This window comes from Cavia porcellus, unplaced genomic scaffold, assembly GCF_034190915.1.
Source record: "Cavia porcellus strain 051 isolate PalLab524CR breed Dunkin Hartley unplaced genomic scaffold, mCavPor4.1 scaffold_32, whole genome shotgun sequence".
NCBI classification, from domain to species: Eukaryota; Metazoa; Chordata; class Mammalia; order Rodentia; family Caviidae; genus Cavia; species Cavia porcellus.
The window spans coordinates 17,557,391-17,577,190 of record NW_026947515.1 but is presented as its reverse complement, the minus strand read 5'-3'; the positions used below and the strand labels follow the sequence as shown (position 1 = coordinate 17,577,190).

At 34.8% G+C, this 19,800-nt stretch overlaps 1 protein-coding gene across 12 annotated transcripts in view; it reads left to right on the top strand.

The window, feature by feature from the left end:
• The window catches only part of Tanc2 (tetratricopeptide repeat, ankyrin repeat and coiled-coil containing 2), a 463,309-nt gene that overhangs the window by 320,104 nt on the left and 123,405 nt on the right, over positions 1–19,800 (top strand). For all 12 annotated transcript variants that reach the window (XM_063242114.1, XM_063242113.1, XM_063242108.1 and 9 more), the window contains one exon: positions 19,185–19,466. In XM_063242114.1, coding sequence (XP_063098184.1) covers positions 19,185–19,466 — 282 coding nt within the window. The remainder of the gene's footprint in view (positions 1–19,184; positions 19,467–19,800) is intronic.

Here is a 19,800-nt window from a genome sequence, read left to right as displayed (position 1 = left end):
ATACCATGCAAGGGATAATTTCAACTCTTTTGCATTTATTTAAATATGTTCTGTGAGTTAATATATGGTCTATTTTAGAGAATGTCCCATGTACTGCTGAGAAGAATGTGTATTCTGTTGTTGTTGGGTGGAATACTCTGTATATGTCTATCAATTCCATTTGTTCACAGGTGTGATTCAGTTCTTTTATTTCTTTGCTGATTTATGTCTGGTTGATCTGTCCATTGGTGTCAATGGTGTGTTGAAATCGCCTGTTATAATTGTATTACTGCTAATTTGGTTTTTCATTTCTGATATTACTTGTTTTATATAACTGGGTGCTCTGGAATTTGGTGCATATATATTTAAGATAGTTATCTCTTCCTCTTGTAGTTTTCCCTTAACCAGTATGTAGTCACCTTCTTTATCTCTTCTGATCATTATTGGTTTGAAGTTCACATTGTCTGCAAAGAGAATAGCTACCCTTGCTTTTTTTTTTTTTTTTTTTTTTGGATTCCTGTTGCATGAAGTATTGTTTTCCATTCTTTGACTTTCAGTCTGTGAGTATCCTTTTGGGTTAGATGGGTTTCTTGTTGACAGCATATGGTTGGATTTTGTTTCTTGATCCATTCTGCCTATTTCTTTTAATTGGTGCATTGAGACCATTTACGTTAATGGTTATAACTGTTATATATTGGTTTATTGCTGACATGTTATCTTTCTGCTGTTGCATCTTTATCTTTCTGTTCTGCTTAACTGTCTGCTTTGTTTGGTGGTTTTTTCCTAAGTGTATCTAAGCTGTCTTTCAGTATTCTTTGCAGGATTGGCTTGGTGAATATGAAGTTCTTCAGCTATTCTTTGTTGTGGAAGTATCTTATTTCTCCATCGATTTTTTTTTTTTGTCTTTTTCGTTTTTATTGGTACCAGGGATCGAACTCACAACTGCCTGCTTGCAAGGCAGGCGCTTATGCTGCTGAGCTAAATCCCCAGCCCTCTCCGTCGATTTTGAAGGACAGTTTTTCAGGGTACATCAGTCTAGGTTGGAAATCATTTTCCTTTAGGATCTGAAATATTTCACTCCATGCTCTTCTTGCCTTTATTGTTTGTGTTGAGAAGTCTGCTGTGATTCTGATAGGTTTCCCTTTATAGATGACCTGTCTTTTCTCTCTGATAGCTTTTAATATTCTATTCTTTTGTTTGATCTCTGGGATGGTGATTATTATATATCTGTGTGCAGTTTTATTTTGGCTGTGGTTATGTATGTATGGCTGTGGTTATGTTTGGCTGGTGTTCTGTATGCTTCATTGATCGTGACATCTGTTTCCAACTTCATGGTTGGGAAATTTTCAGCTATTACTTCTCTAAATATCCTCTTGACATCCTTTCTGTTGTCTCCTTCTTTTTCATTTATCCCTATCAACCTTATGTTGTTTTTCTTTGCATCATCTTGCATGTGTTGAATTGTTACTTCTTGATTTCTTGTTATTTTTAAAAGATCTTTCCTTTCCTGTTCACTGGCTGCAATCTTGTCTTCAAGAATCTGAAATTCTATCTTCGCATTCATTAAGGTGGTTTTTACAACTTTCAATGGAATTTTTGATTTCCTGTATATCTCTTTGCATCTGTTTTATATCTTCTGTTTGTTTCTTATATTGTTCATCCTGGGATTCTATCTTTTTGTTTAGTTCTTCCAATATTTTAACTGTGTCTTCTTTAGATATGTTCAGCATCTCCTTCATTTCTTTTATCATTTTTTTCTTTTACCTGAGAGATTATTTCTAGCTTGAGTTCCTTTAAAGCTTCCCGGAGTTGCTTCTTTATTTCACTTACTATTATTTCAGGTATATCGCATGTATTTTCTTCTATGTACATGGCTCCTAGGCTTTCTTGGGATGGGCTGGATGTTTGAGATTCCATTTTGGTCTTTTGTTTTGTCCTTTTCCTATATTTCCGTGTTTCAAGTGTTGTTCCAGAGTTTCCCCTGGGTGTGTTGGACCTAGGCTCTTGGGACTCCTCTGGTAATGTAGCTCCCTCCTTGGGCAGTGGAGTCCCTTTATTAAAAGAGTTGCCAGACTCCTCTCAGGTAGATCTAAAGCCTCTTCAAGCTGCACAATTTTCCCCTCTGGTAGCAAAGCTCCCCTGAGGGAAAGAAGGCCATCTGATGTGGTCCAGGCAATCCCGAATCCTGCTAAGCCCAATCTAATGTGACTGCAAGCCCAGCGGACCCCCAACCCACCAAAGCCAGGATCTCTTACTCTCCCAGAGATTGGATGTTGTGTAGTCATCCAGCTCCTTGGATGGCAAAGCTCCCCAGGCTGATAGAGGTTCCCCCATGGCGTAGGTAGGCCTCAAACCTCGTTAGCAGGGCTGCTCCCTCCTCCAGGCAATGGCAGTAGTGCTGGTGCTCTCCAGGTCAAAAGAAGTTTGCAGAGGAGCCTAGAGCAGGTTCTAGAGGCTCAGCCCAGCTCTCTACTTCCCTATGGCAGCTGTGGTGCACTCCTCCAGCTGGATAGGCTGCGGTCCGGGGCTGAGCAGACTCCCTCCACTCCACTGTTGTCTCTCCTTCCAGCCAGCCCCTGTGCGCTCCTCTGGTTGCAGAGGCTGTGGGCGGGGCTGAGCCGACATTGGTTCTTCTTTAAAGTTTAGTAAAATTTAATAATGAATCCATCCAGTCCTGGAATTTTCATAGTTAGTAGAATTTTTCTTATTGCATCAGTTTTTAATTATCTGTTACAGGTATGTTCAGATTTTTCTTATATTGTTGGTTCAATTTTGGTAAGTGATATGTCTAGGAATTTATCCATTTGTTTCAGATTCTTCAGTTATTGGAATATAAGTTTCCAAAATAATTTCTTATCTTCTGGACCTTAGTGGTATCTGTTGTAATTTCAGCTTTTCAATTTTGTTGATGTGGATCTTTTTCTTTTTATTAGTTTGGCTAATGGCTCATCAATCTTACATTTTCAAAGAACCATCTCTTTGATTTATTGATTTTTTTGGTATTGATTTCTTAGTCTCAGTATTATTGATTACTGCTCTGAGCTTTATAATTTCTTCTATTAGTTTTCAGTTTTTATTCTAGGGCTGAGATTCATCATTAAATTGTTTATTTGAGATTAGTTTTTTCTCTGATAGAAGCACTCACCATTATAAACTTCCCTCTTATAATTGCTTTTGTAGTGTCCCAGAGACTCTGATGTTGTCATTTAGTTTGATGATGTCAAACTAAATTTTAAAGTTTCTTCCCTGATTTCTTCTTTTTCCATTGATCCATTCTTTTTGATACAGTGTATAACTCAGTCTCCATGTATTGGTCTTTTCTGCTGATTTCTAATTTTGTTCCATTGTGATCTGGTAGAAAGCAAGAATTGTTCGTTATTGTGTATTTAGAAAAACATGCCCTATGATCTCAAATCTGCAAAACTGTTTTGGAGAATGTTTTATGGGCTTCTCAAGAATATATTCTACTATTGTTAGATGAAACACTTTGAAGATTTCTTGTAAATCAGTTTGTTCAATGGTGTGGTATTTTTTGTTTTGGTGTTTTTGATCCAATCTGCCAGTTTCTGTCTTTTGATTGAAGACTTAACGCTAATTATTGACTATTATTGTTGAAAGACATTTACTGATTCCTGTCATTTTGTCCCCAGCTTGATTTGTTTAACTACTCTTTCTACAATATGTAAACTTTCCTTCAGGCTTTTGAATTATATGGACATTGCCATCCCTGTTTGAATTCACTTGAGTATTTTCTGTAATGCAGGTTTGGTGGTCATGAATTTTTTTAGTTTATCATGGAATGTCTTTATTTCTCCATCAATATGAAAGGATTATTGCAATATATACTAATCTGGGTTGGTGATTTAGTGGTGCACAGGGTTTGGGCAGAAGCACCAATCTAGTGATTTTTTTTGTCCACTCATTGTACCTTGTAGGTCAGAGCTGTACTCCTGTTTATCTGTCAATCAGTGTTAAGGGCTAGCAAGAAAGAACCTCCACAGGTGCTAATCCGGAGTGTTTTTTCTATTCCAAGTGATCACATGGCCTAGCTATTTAGCTTTTTGCAAGGTCTCTTTTCAGAGACCTGTGAAGTCAGTGGAGTTTGGGAATTGACAGGAGAGTGCCCCTACTAGCACTAAATTCAATGGTGTCAGGGATCACCACAAATACAATGGCATTGAGGAGACAGTGGGAGAGAGAGCTCTTAGTGGCATCACTCCAGAGTCCTTTCTTCACCCCCCAGATCTCACAAGTCACTGCCATTGCAAGCCTGTACATTTTTCGCTGTATCACTGCTCCCTCAGTACCTGGTCCCTAGTCCATTGCCAGGATGGCCCACTTCCCCCCTTTCTTGAAGTTCATCAGTCTTATCCTAGCCACTGTCCTTTGAATAGATCTGGGCTGTAAATGCTGGGATCAAGGGAAACAAACCCCTCCATTCTAAATACCTCTGTTATCATGTCTTGGTCTTCTTCAAGTTGCCCCACAACCATCACTACAAACTGTGTACTTGATTGAGCCTCCCATATGTCCTGGGACCCTGCTGCCTATAGCCTGCCATGACTGCCCTCATTCTTTTTCTTTTTCTTTTTCTTTTTCTTTTTTTTTTTCCTGAAAAATCCTCTCTCTCTCTCTCTCTCTCTCTCTCTCTCTCTCTCTCTCTCTTTCTCTCTTTCTCTCTCTCATAAAACCTGATTGAAAAACAAACAGCAGCAATTAAAAAAAAGAGTTGTAGATTGGTTGGAAGTTTCTTTCTCAGTACTCTAAATGATTGACTATTCTTTGTTTATACACTTTCTGAGAAGTCATATATAATTCTTACCTTTTCTTTTGGTAGGATGTTTTCTCCTCTAATTTCTTTTCTTGTCTTTGATTTTCTCTAATTTGAAAAGACTAAGCCTACATTTTGATTTGTTTTCTTTTGGCATTTATTTTGCTTGATGTTCTCTAACATTAGCTTACTGTGCTTTAGTTTCTGATGTTAATTTGGCAGAAGTTGTCAGTTAATATTATTTTAAATATTTCTTTTGTTCTTTTTACTTTCTATTCTCCTTCCATTGTTTGTTCCATTACTTGTTACAACTTTTATATATTTGTCCTACAAACCTTGGGTATTCTTTTAGGGTTGTTTTGTTTGGCTTTTTTTATTCTTGCTTCTTTGGAAGTTTCTAATGAGGTACTCCCAAAATCCAAGTTTCTTTCCTCAGTCATGTCTGATCTATTAATAATGCTACCAAAGACAGTCTTCATTTCCCTTGGAGTGTTTTCTGTCTTTGATTTATTTTTTTCTTTCTTAGGATTTTCATCTCTCTGCTTACATTACCCATCTGTGTGTTGTTAATTTTACCCACAGGAGACCTTAACTTACTAATCATAGTGGTTTTAAATGTTCACTTGGTGAAATACAGCATCCTTGCTTTGTCTGGTTCTGATGCTTTTTCTGTCTCTTCAAGTTAGGTGGGTTTGTTGTTATTGTTTGGGGTTTTTGTTTGTTGTTTTTGCTTTTACTTTTTGATATGACTTGTAATCGTTTTGATAACTGGATATTATGAACTAGGTATAAGGAACTGTTGTAAAATAGGCTTTTAGTTATATGGTAGTAAGATTTTAGAGGCAGAAGACTGTCTATAGGATAGTCCTTTGAGTTGATCTTAGTTTTCTAGTGGGCTTGTACACCTGGACTGTAGACTTCTTAAATGTTTCTCTTAAATGTTGTTGTCTCCTACCTTTAGGTAGGATAGGATGCTAGAATGGCCTGAAGTGTACTTCCCTAAATCAGTTAGGCTTGCTAATACTACCCCTTGTTAGTCTCTGCTCAATTAGTTTCTTTTTAGGACATGCCTCATTGAGAACAAGTGCTCTGGCATGTTTCAAAATAATCCATCCTCACTGCCACCAACCCTACCTCATCAGAGGCCTCCAGGACTTTAAAAAAAAAAAAAATGTATTTGCTGTGGGACCTAGTAGGGCTTCTAGATGAAAGCACACAAAATTTGGGGAAAGAAAAACTATTTTACACATTCCTTGGAGTTTTAATTCTCTGATTTGTCTACACAGAGCCTCCAGCAATTCCTCAATTAAAATTCAGGTTTTCCTACCCTGACAATGGTTTCCACTGCATTTTCCACTCTTGGCATGTCTCTGCTCTGATAAACTATGACTCCCTGTATTTGCCAGTCTGTTTCTTCAGGTTTTAGGGGCAATAGTTTGCTCTGTGCCCCAGTGTCTTACAGATCCTCCTAGACTATAGTCTGTTGAACAGTCTGCTGAGTTTTTACCTGTTAGGATGAAGTAGGGCTTCTGGACTCCTTCCATGTGGATCTGGAAACTGAAAATCTTCTCCTTACATTTGACCTAGAAGTTCTGTCAAAGTGGTAAGCAGAAAAATCAAGAGGTTTTCATTGCTTTGTGTCTAGTCTTGAAAACCATGTGTGCATGTGTGTGTGTGCGCGCATTTCTATGTTATGTAGGGGTTTGCTTTGTTGGTTGGAGTGGGAAAATTAATCTACTCCTTCTGGGCCAGAAGTGGAAATTCATATCGATTTTTTAGGACATTATTTTGAGATAGATAGTCTCCCTAAGTTGCCCAAGATGGCCTTAAACTTGTGATTCTCCTGCCTCAGCCTCCCAAGTAAATGAGATTACAGGCTTACAGCACTACATCTGGCTCTGATGTCAAGTTTTTTAAAAGGAAATTATAGATGAAGTGAATCAGAACATGAACCTACCTCTCGTTAGAAAACAGCAATCTAGGTATTTAGAATAGACTTTTCCACAAAATACATACTCTACTTAAAACAGTAATGAAATAGTCATTATTTATGTAACAATAAACATACCTAATCTTATCAAGACGTTACTTACTAGATATGGATTCAAGCATTCTCAAATCTAAAAGAAAAAAACAAATAGTCTTTTAAGAGAAATATCTTGTCTTCTCTGCATATTAACACATTTTACCTCTTCCACCACTTTCCTGAATAAAATACTCATTCACTGCACCTTTGTCAGCATCCAGGCCATGGACTTGATATGCGTAGGGCTTAAAAATAAGTTTTTCTTCTCTGTCTTGTTATTTAATGGCCCCTGGTTTATGACACTAGCCTTTAAACTGCAGTGTATTTCTCAAAGGTTGTAAACAAATGGTTCTTTTTTATTATAGTACAGAACAATGATTTGAAAGACCTGAGTGTACATTCTATAACTGATTTGTCAAAATTTTGTATTATCAAGACCAAATCTATACACATTTCCCTACAGTTGAGAATGGAAAATCTATATCATCTTTTTCATTCTTGAATTCATCTATTGAATATATATATCCTATGACAAGAAATATAAAGATAAGTTACTAGGTCAAGTAACTGTGCTAGGGTGAGTTGATAAGATAATGTAGGCAAAAATAGAGTGGACATGATCATATGAGATACATATGTGGAAAAATTTTGGTGGAAAAATATGGAGGGCATATGAGAGATTGCTAAAAGCATGTTTAGTTACATAATAAAAGCAAAAGATATGGAAGACCAAAGTTGTATAGCTGTCATTCACTAAGCATTTACTAGATTCTAACTTAAAGACTTAACATAAATTTTATTTAACCTTATTTTACAGATAACAGTACTGAGTCTTAGAGTGATCCAGGAACTCCTCCAGGGTTATAGCACTATAAGTAGCAATGGAATGGGAGAAGACAAAAAGAATGATATCTGAGAGATATTTCTCAAGAATAATTGTTAACAGGATGACAAATTAGTTCTAATGATTAAGGAAGAAGAAATTCTGGATAAGTCCCAAGCTTCTGTTTTGGAAGACCAGACAGATGATATTTCATTAATTGTGGTAACAAATGGAAGAGAAAGAATAGGTTAAGGTGAGTGAGATAACTTTAGTTAAACATTTTAAACTTGAGACTTATATTAAATATCTAAATAGATGACTCTTGTAAGTTGTTGATAATGCTGTACAGGAATCTAGGAATGAGGTCTAGAATGGAAATACAGGCTTGGAACCATCACCTCCTATATAATTGTGAAAGCCACTAGACTATTCTTGAGGTTAGGAAAAAAAACAGCATAGAGAAGCTAAGATTGGTAGTATTTTAGGAATAGATACGAAAGAAGAATAAATTGATATATTTCAGGAGGAGAGGACAAGAAAACAAAAAGAAAATATATTGATCATGTTAAGCCTAAAAAGGTAGAGTATTTCAAAATGTGAGGATTGGTTAACAGTATAAAATACTAAAGAGTGATTAAGAACCCTAATGATTGAAAACAAATTGATGATTTAAGATAGAAAGTCTTTAGTGACTTTAACGAAAACAGTTTCTGAAAAGTAATATGAATGGAAGCCAGCCCATGAGTTATCATTCTGAAACAAAATTGAGTATTCAAAGGAACAAAATAAATAAAGCAGAAACCTCAAAGGGAAGAAAGCTTAAAAAGAGCCAATATGTTCTCAGTAACCTTTTTTGTTGGATTTTATCTTAAACTAGGTCTGTGAGAGGGAGGTAATTATAGTTACACTGATTGTCTCAATGCTATCGATAGTGATGATAGCTAACAAGATAGTATCCAGAACATAACATATTTTAATTTGCTTAATCCTCAAGATGTAATTGTTAACTATACTTTGAAGATAAGGAGGTATCTCATATTTCCTTGCTCACCGAGTGTCTTACTTATTTTAAACAGAATTTAATCTGGAATGAATTTTTCAGAATTCATTACTATTTGTACATCTTTGTACTGATTCAGTTGTTTTACATTCTTTAAAAACCTGTTTCCTAATGTAGGAATAGCTACCTCCATTAGTGGTATTCCTGCGTACTAACAACAGATGTAATTTTTATAATGGATGAATCAGCCTTTCAAGAAACTCCGTAGACAAGTCACAGTATTTATGAACAATAAGCCTGTTTTTTGCTGTATATTTACTACTGATGTTATATGAGTTTGTCTGAAGCACATGTATTTTTCCTGTTATTTTATATAGAGAATAACATGCAGTACATGAACCTTAAGAATAATTCTAAAATTACCTTTTGTTCTGAGAAACTAGAGATGTTTCTGGGCTTGACTTTGTAGTCATCATAGGTGAATGCAAGCAAATACAACTGCGCTTTTATTTTCACCAGACTTTGACTGTATTATGCATTCCTTTTTTCTGTTAGTCCTGTGACTGACTTATTAAAAATTATTCATAGTTGTTTTCCATGAATAAATGCTTTAGTCAAAATTCAGTTGGCACTCTTTTGCTTTGCTTCCTCTGTTTTAATTCCTTTTTGGATCATTTATATTTACATTTGGGCAGGCAGGCCGGTTACCCTTGATGCATTCTTGTTTGTGTTTTAGAAGTTTAATCTTTGCCTAAAAGACATGTAAATATTCCCTGAAAACCTAGATATATAATTATAATTAGTAACAATCTCATAGACTGTTTCCTAGAAAGAATTCATTTATTAACACAAGAGTAATTTACATCAAAAAGATGTACAAACTGACTGGAGTCTGGAGTGACTCCATAAAGAAACTACTTTCCAAAGCTTATTTGTGTGCCCTATTGGAATGTTCTTCCTCCCGGTGTTTTATTAGGAAGAAATTTCAGATATACAAAAGAGTTGAAAATACTTTGTAATAAACATGTATATACCATCACCTTTTTGCCCTTAACATTTTATTAGATTATCTTTTTAATTTCTTTATCTGTTACTTTTTTATCCCCTTGTCATTTTTATGCATTTTAAAGTAAATTGCAGATATCACTATACTTTATTGAAATGTTTTGCAAAAGTTGAAGTGGAAAGAACACATATACTGTATGTCCAGAAGAAAAGAAAGGATTAGAAAGAATCTTCAAAAAGCCACTAAAGCTAATAAAACAAATTCAGCAAAGTTGCAGAGTATAAAATCAGCCCACAAAATGTGACTAACTTAAGTCTCCATAAAGCATCTGTATTAAGAATTAATAATGTTAAGATGTAAAAACTGTAAGTCTACAAAGCAAGCTACAAACTTAACATCATCCCTTTTAAAATTTGACCAACTTTTTTGTCAGAAATGGAAACACTGGTTTATATAAAATTACAAGCATCTGTGAACAGTCAAAATGATATGGGAAAAAAACAAATTGGAAGACTCACAGTTCCCCAATTTCTAAAGCTACTATAAAGCTATAATGTTCAAAATAGTATGATATTGACATAGGAATACATATATAAATCAGTATAACAGAATTTAAAATCCAAAAGTAAATTCATACATCTACGGCCAGTTGCTTTTCAAGGGTGCCAAGTCCATTCAGTAGAAAAAGAATAATTTATTCAGCAACTGCTAGATACCTACATGCAAAAGAATGACACTTGACCCCATCTCACAAACAAAGCCCAAACTATAAATAGAGCAAAATAAAAGATAGGTAACCGGAAGCTAGATCTTTTGCAAATGGAAAGGGGATCAAGTCATGGAAAACGTGGGGAGGATGGAGCAGAATATAAGGAGATGAAGAAGAAAAAAACCAAGATGTATTATGTGTATACACCAGCTCCCCATGAGAAATGTAATTATGTACTGCACACATGTACTAATAAAAATGGGCAAAAGTTAACTCAAAATCAGTTAATGTAACCTAAATATAAGATTTAAAGCATAAGATCCTTAGAAAAAAACATCAGAGTAAATCTTCATACCTTCAAAATGGGATTCTGTTAGCTATGGCACTGAAAAGCATGGCAACAATAAAATAGATAAATTGAACTTCTTCAGAATTTAAACCTTTTGTACATCAAAGGACACTGTCAAGAAAATGAAGAGACAGTGTATAGAATGAGTAAAAAGATGCATATTTTTAAAAAACTACAGTATGCCAAAGACCCGAAAGATAGTAATATGATTTCCCTTTTTATTCCCCATTCTCACCCTTAGTTGATCCTTAAAATTGTGCTGTGTATTATCCCTCCCCAAGAGCTTGACATCTGGTTAGAAAAACACCATTTAAAATGTTAAGAAAGACTGGTGATGTAACTTAGTGACAGAGCACTTGCCTATCATGTGTGAGGCCCTGGCTCAAATCTAGCACCACAAAAAGGGGGGAAGGTAAAAACCCTGTAGTAAAATGTTAATAGTGTAAATGAGCATATGCTTAATTATATGATATAAAAACTAATTTTAGAAGTGGGAGTGAATATTGTAAAACTGAAAATTAATCTGAATCGTAGTGTGTGGACAAATTTGAATAGAAAAGGGACATTTCAGAGAAGAAGGACAACTTGCACTAAGACATAGGGACAGAATAGAGTACTCTTGAGTTTACACGTCTCCCTCATATGGCTCTCCAGGGTGAGCTGTGAAGAGAGGCCCCAATAGAGTTGATTTATAGTACATGAAGCCTTCAGAATCTGTAAATCAACTTAGCTTATTTTTTTGCAAGGGGGAAGTTGTGAGACGCTCTCACTTTGTAGTGTGGACTAGCCTCAAACTTGTGACAGTCATCCTGCCTTAGCCTCTTGAATGCTGGGATTACAGGTATGCACTGCAAGGCCTGGTTTAAAAAGCACAGATTTGATACAACAGAGAACAGGGGATTTTAGGATTTCTAAAATCCCACTTGGGGATTTTAGAATCTAACCCCAACATATAATAATCAAGGTCCCAGACTATTAAAGGCTGTTAAAGAAAAGAAACAGATCACCTAAAAAGGAAAACCTATCAGAATCACAACAGATTTCTCAACACAAACCATCAAGTCAGGGAGAACTTGGAGTGAAGTGTTTCAGGTCCTGAAAGAAAACAGCTTCCAAAATTAATGATGAAATAAGATATTTTCCTGATAAAGAACACTGAAGGAATTCATGCCCACCAAACCAATCCTACAAAAAGTGTTGAAGGATATTCCAGAGAAAAATAAAGATGACCACGTTTCCAGGAACAATAGCAGAACAGGATTACCAAACAGGAGAGGCAGTTGAATGGAAGGGAAAAGTTGGGGGACCAGTGGCGGGAGGCTATCATGGTAGAGAAGAGCTAATGCATGTCGATTGTACCCATTAATGTGGTGGCTTCAATTTACCAATAAAAAGAAACACAGGCACAGTAGCTCGTGAAACCACATCTATCAATATGCTATATACAAGAAACACATTTGACTCAAAAGAAAATTTGTGGACTGAAGGTCAGAGAAGACAAGACAGTGCTTCATGTGTCAGGGACTGAGAAAAAGCAAGGGTAGCTTGCCCATCAACTGTGAAATGGATAAGAAAGATAAGGTATTTTTATAGTATGGAAAACTACTCAGCTATAAAGGATAATCTTGAGGCTCTTGTTGGTGATGGATGCAATTTGAAATCATGCTTGTGGGTGAAATAGTTTGGACTCAGAAGGATGAACATCATGTTGTCTCCCTAGTACAAAAAATTGGAGTTAGTGGGATCCAAAGTGTATAATAGATATTATAAAAGTGAAAGGGGAGGAAACAGCTGAAAAGGGAAGGAATGACTGAGATGAGAGAAGGGAGAAAACAAGGGAAAAGATTATATACATATATGTGATAATTATACTATTAATCTCTGTTAACTCAGCAAAAAGTGGTTCATACTTTGAGCATTTTTTCATACATACGTGTGGTAATTTGAACAACTACTTTGAAAATAACAATACATAACATATCAACCATTGTTAATCTCCTAATATCCTGTTTTGAAATTGTATATCATCATTTTTACTCTTTTTTCATTTTTCATTTTAAAATAAACTAAAAAAGCAGGACAAAAGGAAAGGAAGAATAAGGGAGGTTATGGAGTATCTGCAGTTTTAAAGGGGAGGATATTGAGTAGGCCTATGAAGAGCTGACATTCAATCAAATCTTTGACAAGGGGAAACTCATTTGGACATGTAAGGGAAGATCATTCCAGGTAAAGGGATCATATGAAAACCTTATAAGTGTGTCCAGCAGCTGGGCTACGTATGACAGGAACACTGGGGAATGAGACATACTACTCCCCAGGAGGCAAACAAGCTAGACACTAGATTCATGCATGTGAGTAAATGCAGGGGGGGAGCCCTCTCTGAAAAAGTAGCATTTATGCTGAAATCTAAGAACAAAAAGAAGCCTTCCAGATGAACACTCAATGAAAGCACATTATAAGCAAACAAAGCAGCAAATAAGACCAAATAGTTCAAGAAATGGAGAGACCAGAGTAATTATCAGCTATCTTGTCCAGGACATTAAGACCTCCATCCTATACATCTCCTCATCTCAGTGACCTATATAAAAACATAAAAGAAACAAATATAATTTCCATTAGCTTCAAATGATGTTCTGCAAAGTTCAAATTCAGAGTGAAGGGCTTTGATGACCCAGTGATGGTGAGCTTTTAGAGCTTTCAGTGATATAGACAGGCTGCTGCAGGCATGTGCTGCAGGTTTGCCAATACTGGTACAGAATTTGTCATCACAAAAGAATTGGTGCAGTACTTTGATTTTCTGTTGAGATTAACTCAATAGACTTTTTTTGCCTCAGTTGAAATTTTTTAAAAATTAAATAATTATATTTAAATATACCCAGGGTTTCAATTTTTTTCTTTCCAGGTGTTAAAATTTTATTTCTAATTCATATTTGAAGGGAAGGCGTCTTTCTAAAATAGAAAGTGGGAAAGCTATTTCTACCAAATAGTAAATCTCTTCTTGATTGAGATTTTGGTTCTCCCTGGACCCATAATCCCTCAGACTTGAAATTAGGGATTTTTTTTTTTTTTTTTGGTCTTTTTCCTTTTTATCGGGACCGGGGATCAAACTCATGATTGCCTGCTTGTAAACCAGGCGCTTATGCCACTGAGCTAAATCCCCAGCCCCGAAATTAGGGATTTTTAAAAAAATTTATTTTCCCTATTCCAGTACACTCAATTTTTTGACAAGTCTTATACATCCCTCCAGTTTTCACATTTTTATCACTATCTCTTAGTTTGTGTCTTCATTGCATTTCAAGACTTTTGCAGTGAATAATTTTCAAGATATCTCCAATCTTTCTTCTCCAAGGAACCTATACTAGTGTTATATCCACTTCAGTGATTCACCATAGCCTATTTAAAAGCACGTGTGCATGCGTGTACGCATGTGCGCGCGCACACATTCACACACACACACACACACACACACGGACAAGCCAGTCATTAAGACTTTCCAGGCAGAAACAGCCAGTTTTATATATTTATACTTTTTTTCAGTGTGAGGGTTTTAATTTATGGCTTTATGCATACCAGGCAAGCAATCTGCCACTGAGCTGTATTCCCAGACCTATATTTTCTTTTGTTTTGCTTTTTGTTTTTGTTGTTGGTTTGGTTTGGTTTGATTTGATTCTGGCTTTTTCAGACAGGCTCTCAGTATGTAGTTTAAGCTGATCTTAAGCTCAGTAATCCTCAGGCCTCCCAAATCCTGGAATTACAGGCGTGCACCACCATGCCCAGCTCCCAGTTCTATTTTTTATAATTGTTAATTATTCTGTAATCCAGGTAGAATATCCCTTATCCAGAATACTTGGAACCAAAAGTGTTTAAAATTCTGGAATAGTTTAAATTTCAGATTTTTGGGTTAGGAATGTTCAACCTGTAGTTGAAATAGTTCAAATTTTAAACAACATATGCATTTTTTTCATTTCTAAAAATCTGGGTACACACCTGTACCCCAGGACACTGTGAGCCTGAGGCAGGAGGATCACAAATTTGAGCCCACCCTGAACAATTTAGTGAGATAGCCAGACGCTGTCTCAAAATTTTAAGATGGGATGTGGGGATATTTAGCTCAGTGCAGATACCCTAGGTTCAGTCCCCAGTACTGCAAAAAAAAAAAAAAAAAAAAAAAAAAATTGTGGGAGAAGACTACCTGAAATATATGTATGTATCCTTTTTGTTTCAGTTAACTGATAGTTTGAAAAGTTGTTAATTGTGGTGGTATAGTCATTCTGTGACAGAAGAATCAATAATCTGGTAAAGTTTCTGTTTCTTTTGTCTATGAATAACATAACAATTACTGTTTTAGTTATTTTTAAATAGTTAAATATATTGAAAATAATTTCAAATTTTAATTAGATACACCTTTAATACTTTTTAATGTCTTTACTTTTTTGCCTATTACCTTTCATTTGCATGTACTTTAAGTTGTAATCATGTATTCTATTTTGTAGTCTGCTGTTTCTCTTTATAATATACCCTATTTATATTTCACATTTTCGTGATACTGCAAAAATACCTAGTATTTTATATTTTAATGTCTATGAAGTAATTGCTGGTTATACCATAGCATAGACCTCACTAATACCATATGTGCTGCAACAAACAACATGGATATGTGTGAGTTTTTAGCCATTTCTTTAAATTCCTAGAAATAAACAGTATATTAAGGTCAGAGTGGCATGTAGTAAATATTTTTATTAAAATGATTTACACCAAAAAAGCTTATTTTCTTTAAAGGTGTAATTTGCTTTAGTTTGTATTTCTTTAGTTGTTTCAAAACATTTCTTAGTGTTTGATTCTTTCTCTCTCTCTCTCTCTCTCTCTCTCTCTCTCTCTTTCTCTTTCTTTCTTGGAAACAAGATCTTTATAGTATAGGCTGGCCTTGAACTCACTATGCAGTCCATGTTATCCTCAAACTTGTAACAGTCTTCCTGCCTCAGCTTCCCGAATGCTGAAATGATAAGCATGTGCTACCATGCCCAGCTAGTGTTCGCTGTCTATATTGTTGTGTGAATTATCCAGGGATTTTAATAAAACATTAAAACAATTATTATTTTCATTTATGTGATTTGTATCCCCTTAAAAGAAATGTGTCTGGTTTATAAAAATATGTTTATTTTAAGAAAGCTTCTTAATGGAACTTTTAATTTCTGGTTAGCTACCAGGAGTAATTAAATTGAAAAAAATTATGATAAGCTTTCAGACTAGTTCTGCAAATTATTTTCAAAGTGATATTCAAATTCTAAAACAATAATGATGGGAGACTTGTAATCACATAGTATATACTAAGTCAGTGTGATACTGAGATACAAAGAACAGAGCTAACTGAAACAGACCTGAATAAATAAGATACAGTAAACATTTCAAATTAGTGATAATTCAAACTCTCAGTGAAATACTTTGTTAACCATTTGGGCAGAAAACTTAAGTTTGGTCCCTTCTGTATACCAGGTCCCAAAATAAAAGCATTAGAAAAAGTATTAATATCTTTATATTTTCAAGTGGTAAAGGACCTTTTAGAAAACAATATTGAAGACAGAAACCATTAAAAGAACTGACAAGTTTTGCCATTTAAACTTTTAACTTTTCTAAGTTCAAAAAATAAAAGATGAAAGAAAACTTAAAGCAAAGAATAGGGTATTTTAAATAAATAAATAAATAAATAAATAAATAAATAAGGCAAGCAAACAGTTTCCTAAATGTTCTTACAAACCAACAAGGCAAACAGGCCTCCCAATAGGAATATGAACAAAATCCATCAACATGCAATTTTAACTTTAATAATTAAGAAAGTATCTATTAAAAATAAGGAAATACTATTTCTCATAGACTAACAATGTAATTAAGAATAACATTATTAGGCTAGTGATGTAGCTCAGAATATACAAGGAAAGCTTGTCAAACATATGCAAGGCCTTGAGTTCAATTCCAAGTACTTTGAAAACAATAAATAATAGTGGTAATATCACCCAGTGTGACAGTAAGAGTATAAAGGATGTGGTCTCATATAACCAGTATAACACTTCTTAAGAACAGTTTGGCAAGGTATGTCAAAAGCACAGCTGATTAATTGAGAAATTTCAGTTCCAGCATTAACTTTTTCAAGAAAATAATAAGGCAAGTGTGTCAAGGTAAATATACAAAACGTTTGTTGTACTGCTGCTTCTAATGAGAGAAACTAGGATTCAGACTAAAGCCTTTCAGCTTTAGGCAAATAGTTTAATTTCTCCGAGTCTCAGTTTCTTCATCTGTAAAATAGAAATAGTAATAGCCACTAAATGGCACTATTGTGAAGTTTAACCTGCTTACTAACAGGTTAGTAAGCCTGGTACATAATAAGGGCTATTTCATTGTAGGCTATGATTATAACAGTGGAAAACCAAAATAATCTAAATATTCAACTATAAGATACTGGTTAAATACTAAATAATGACTTAGTCATATAGTGGGATGTTCCACACTTATTACAAGAAACTCAGGATGCTAAAGCAAGATAAATTCAAGACCAGCCTGGGCAATTTAGCAGGGCCATACCTCAAAATAAAATTTAAGCAAAGGCAAGTGAGTACTTGCCTAGCTTGCTTGAAGCCCTGGGTTCAATCCCAAGTATAACAAATAACAACAGTAATGAAGATGTAGGTTTATATATTTGATGAAGAAAGATGTTCACTTTATCCTTCTTAGTAAAAAGACACTTTAGAAAACAGTATGTATGAGTCCATGTTTTTGGTCTTAAAATAAGCATATATATTAGGAACAAAACTTGAAAAGTATGCATCAGTAGTGTTTCACTAGCTAATTGGAGAACTGTTTCTATTTTGTCTACTGTTTCTAAGATTTCTATGGTGACTGCATTAACATACATATGCATAAAAATAATAAATAATAGAGAAAACAATCTGGCAGTTTATCAAAAAATTAAACACAGAATTTCCATATGAACCAGAAATTCCACTCCTGTGATAAGTATATAACCAAGAGAATTGAAAAACTTGTGTATTCTGAACTTTGTACATGAATATCCATAGCACCATTACTTATAAAAACCAAAGAATGGGAACAGTCCTAATGTTCATTAGCTAATAAATGGATAAACAAATGTACTGTGTCCATACAGTGGAATATTATTTGACAATGAAAAAGAATGGAGTATTGGTACATGCTTATGATGTGGATGAACATCAAAAACATGCATAGTGAAAAGAACCAGAAAAAGGTATATAAACTATGGTTCCATTTACATGAAATGTCCAGAGAGACACAACTGAAGATACAGTAAATTTCTGGTTGCTAAAAGACGGGTAGACGAAGGAGTGGCAGCTTATAGATAACAGCATTTTAGGGGAGAATGACAAACATATTTAGAGATGATTTAATAATAATAGTTGCACAACTTTGTGAATATATTCTAAAAATCACTGAATTTGTACTTTAAAAGGGTGAATTTTATGGTGTGAGTATTTTATCTTAATAAAATAGTGTTTAAGCAAAGTAAAACATTATTATGGGCCAGTGAATTTTTTAAGCAAATTAAAGTCTTAATTTTTTGCTAAATTTTGTAAATATACTTATGAGTTCTGTTGTTTTTTTCAAGACTAGAAATTGAAGCCAGGGCTTTACACGTGCTAGGAATATACTTTGCCACTGAGCTCTATTCCCAGCCCAGTTACGGATTTTTAAAGAATACATTTTGTTAAAGAGATATGATTCAAGAAATTATAAATGATCACATATGTAGCTGTTCTTCACAGCCCGTGTCCTTTTTTAATGAAAAAATTGAGCATTTTAAAACTGATACAGGAAAATATTGTCTTCAGTTGTCAGAATTTGGCTTTATATTTTTAGTTATCTGCACTATTTTTTGAATTTTCATCTATCATTTAAAAAACAGTTATTCTAATGGCTTTCAGACTGTTTGGTTTGGTTTTGGTTTGGGTACTGGGAATCAAGCTCAGGGTCCTTGTGCTTGCCAGGCAGGCAGTTATGCCACTGAGCTATATCCCTGGCCCTAAATGGTTTTAATTGAAAGTGTATACATATATGTGTGTATATGCTTGCAGTACATAATGATTATATTCTTTGTGGGGAATCAATACATAACACATCTCAATTCTTTTTTTTTCCTTTGCCTCGACCTGTTTTTTAAATTTTTTTGCTTTTGTTTTGTTTTTGCCAGCGTCAGGTGCTGTTTTTTAATAATTTTTAATTTTGTCTCAGTTTTGACCTTTGTAAATCCTTACTGTTTGTTCAGTGTTTACATTCTGCCATCTAAAGTATCAAATGAATCTAGCACACCTATATTATTTATTAATGTAAAACCAACATTCAGAGCTTTATTATTTTCTGAATAAGCCCAAAATATCATCAGACTGTACCTCTAGTAGACTTCTAAACTACAGTGCTTTATTTTTTTGTTTGTTTGTTTCTCTCAATATTGACTGTTTAACATAAGTTCTTTGTTCTTTATTGTTCCTTTCAGTTCGCTTTGCACCTTACAGGCCTCCAGATATCTCCCTGAAGCCCCTACTCTTTGAAGTACCCAGCATCACTACAGAATCAGTGTTTGTTGGTCGGGATTGGGTTTTCCATGAAATAGATGCTCAGCTTCAAAGTTCAGATGCCAACGTGAACCAAGGAGTGGTGATCGTAGGAAATATTGGGTTCGGAAAAACTGCCATCGTCTCTAGACTGGTGGCCCTTAGCTGCCATGGTACACGGATGAGACAGATCGCCTCAGACAGTCCACATGCCTCCCCAAAACGTATGTATTCTTTTTTAAGAAACTTCCTGGTTCTTTGGTGCTGAAATTTTTTCTAGCATATTTATATTTAAATACATATCCTTTTATTTTTTGATTTGTAAAACTTGACTTGCATGCGAGGTTTGTTAATTCGGAGTTCAAAGAAAGAATGTAATGCTCTGTGGATATCTAAACCTCATATTCAACAGTTACTAAGTAGCACTGGGGGAAAAAAACTTTCTCATGGCATAAATTTGTTACTCTTCCCTGTTTCTGTAATTCTGTTTGAATAATGGCTACAGAACTTGCCTATAGAGCTATTTGCATTCATCGCTCTCAGATTTTATTCAGCCTG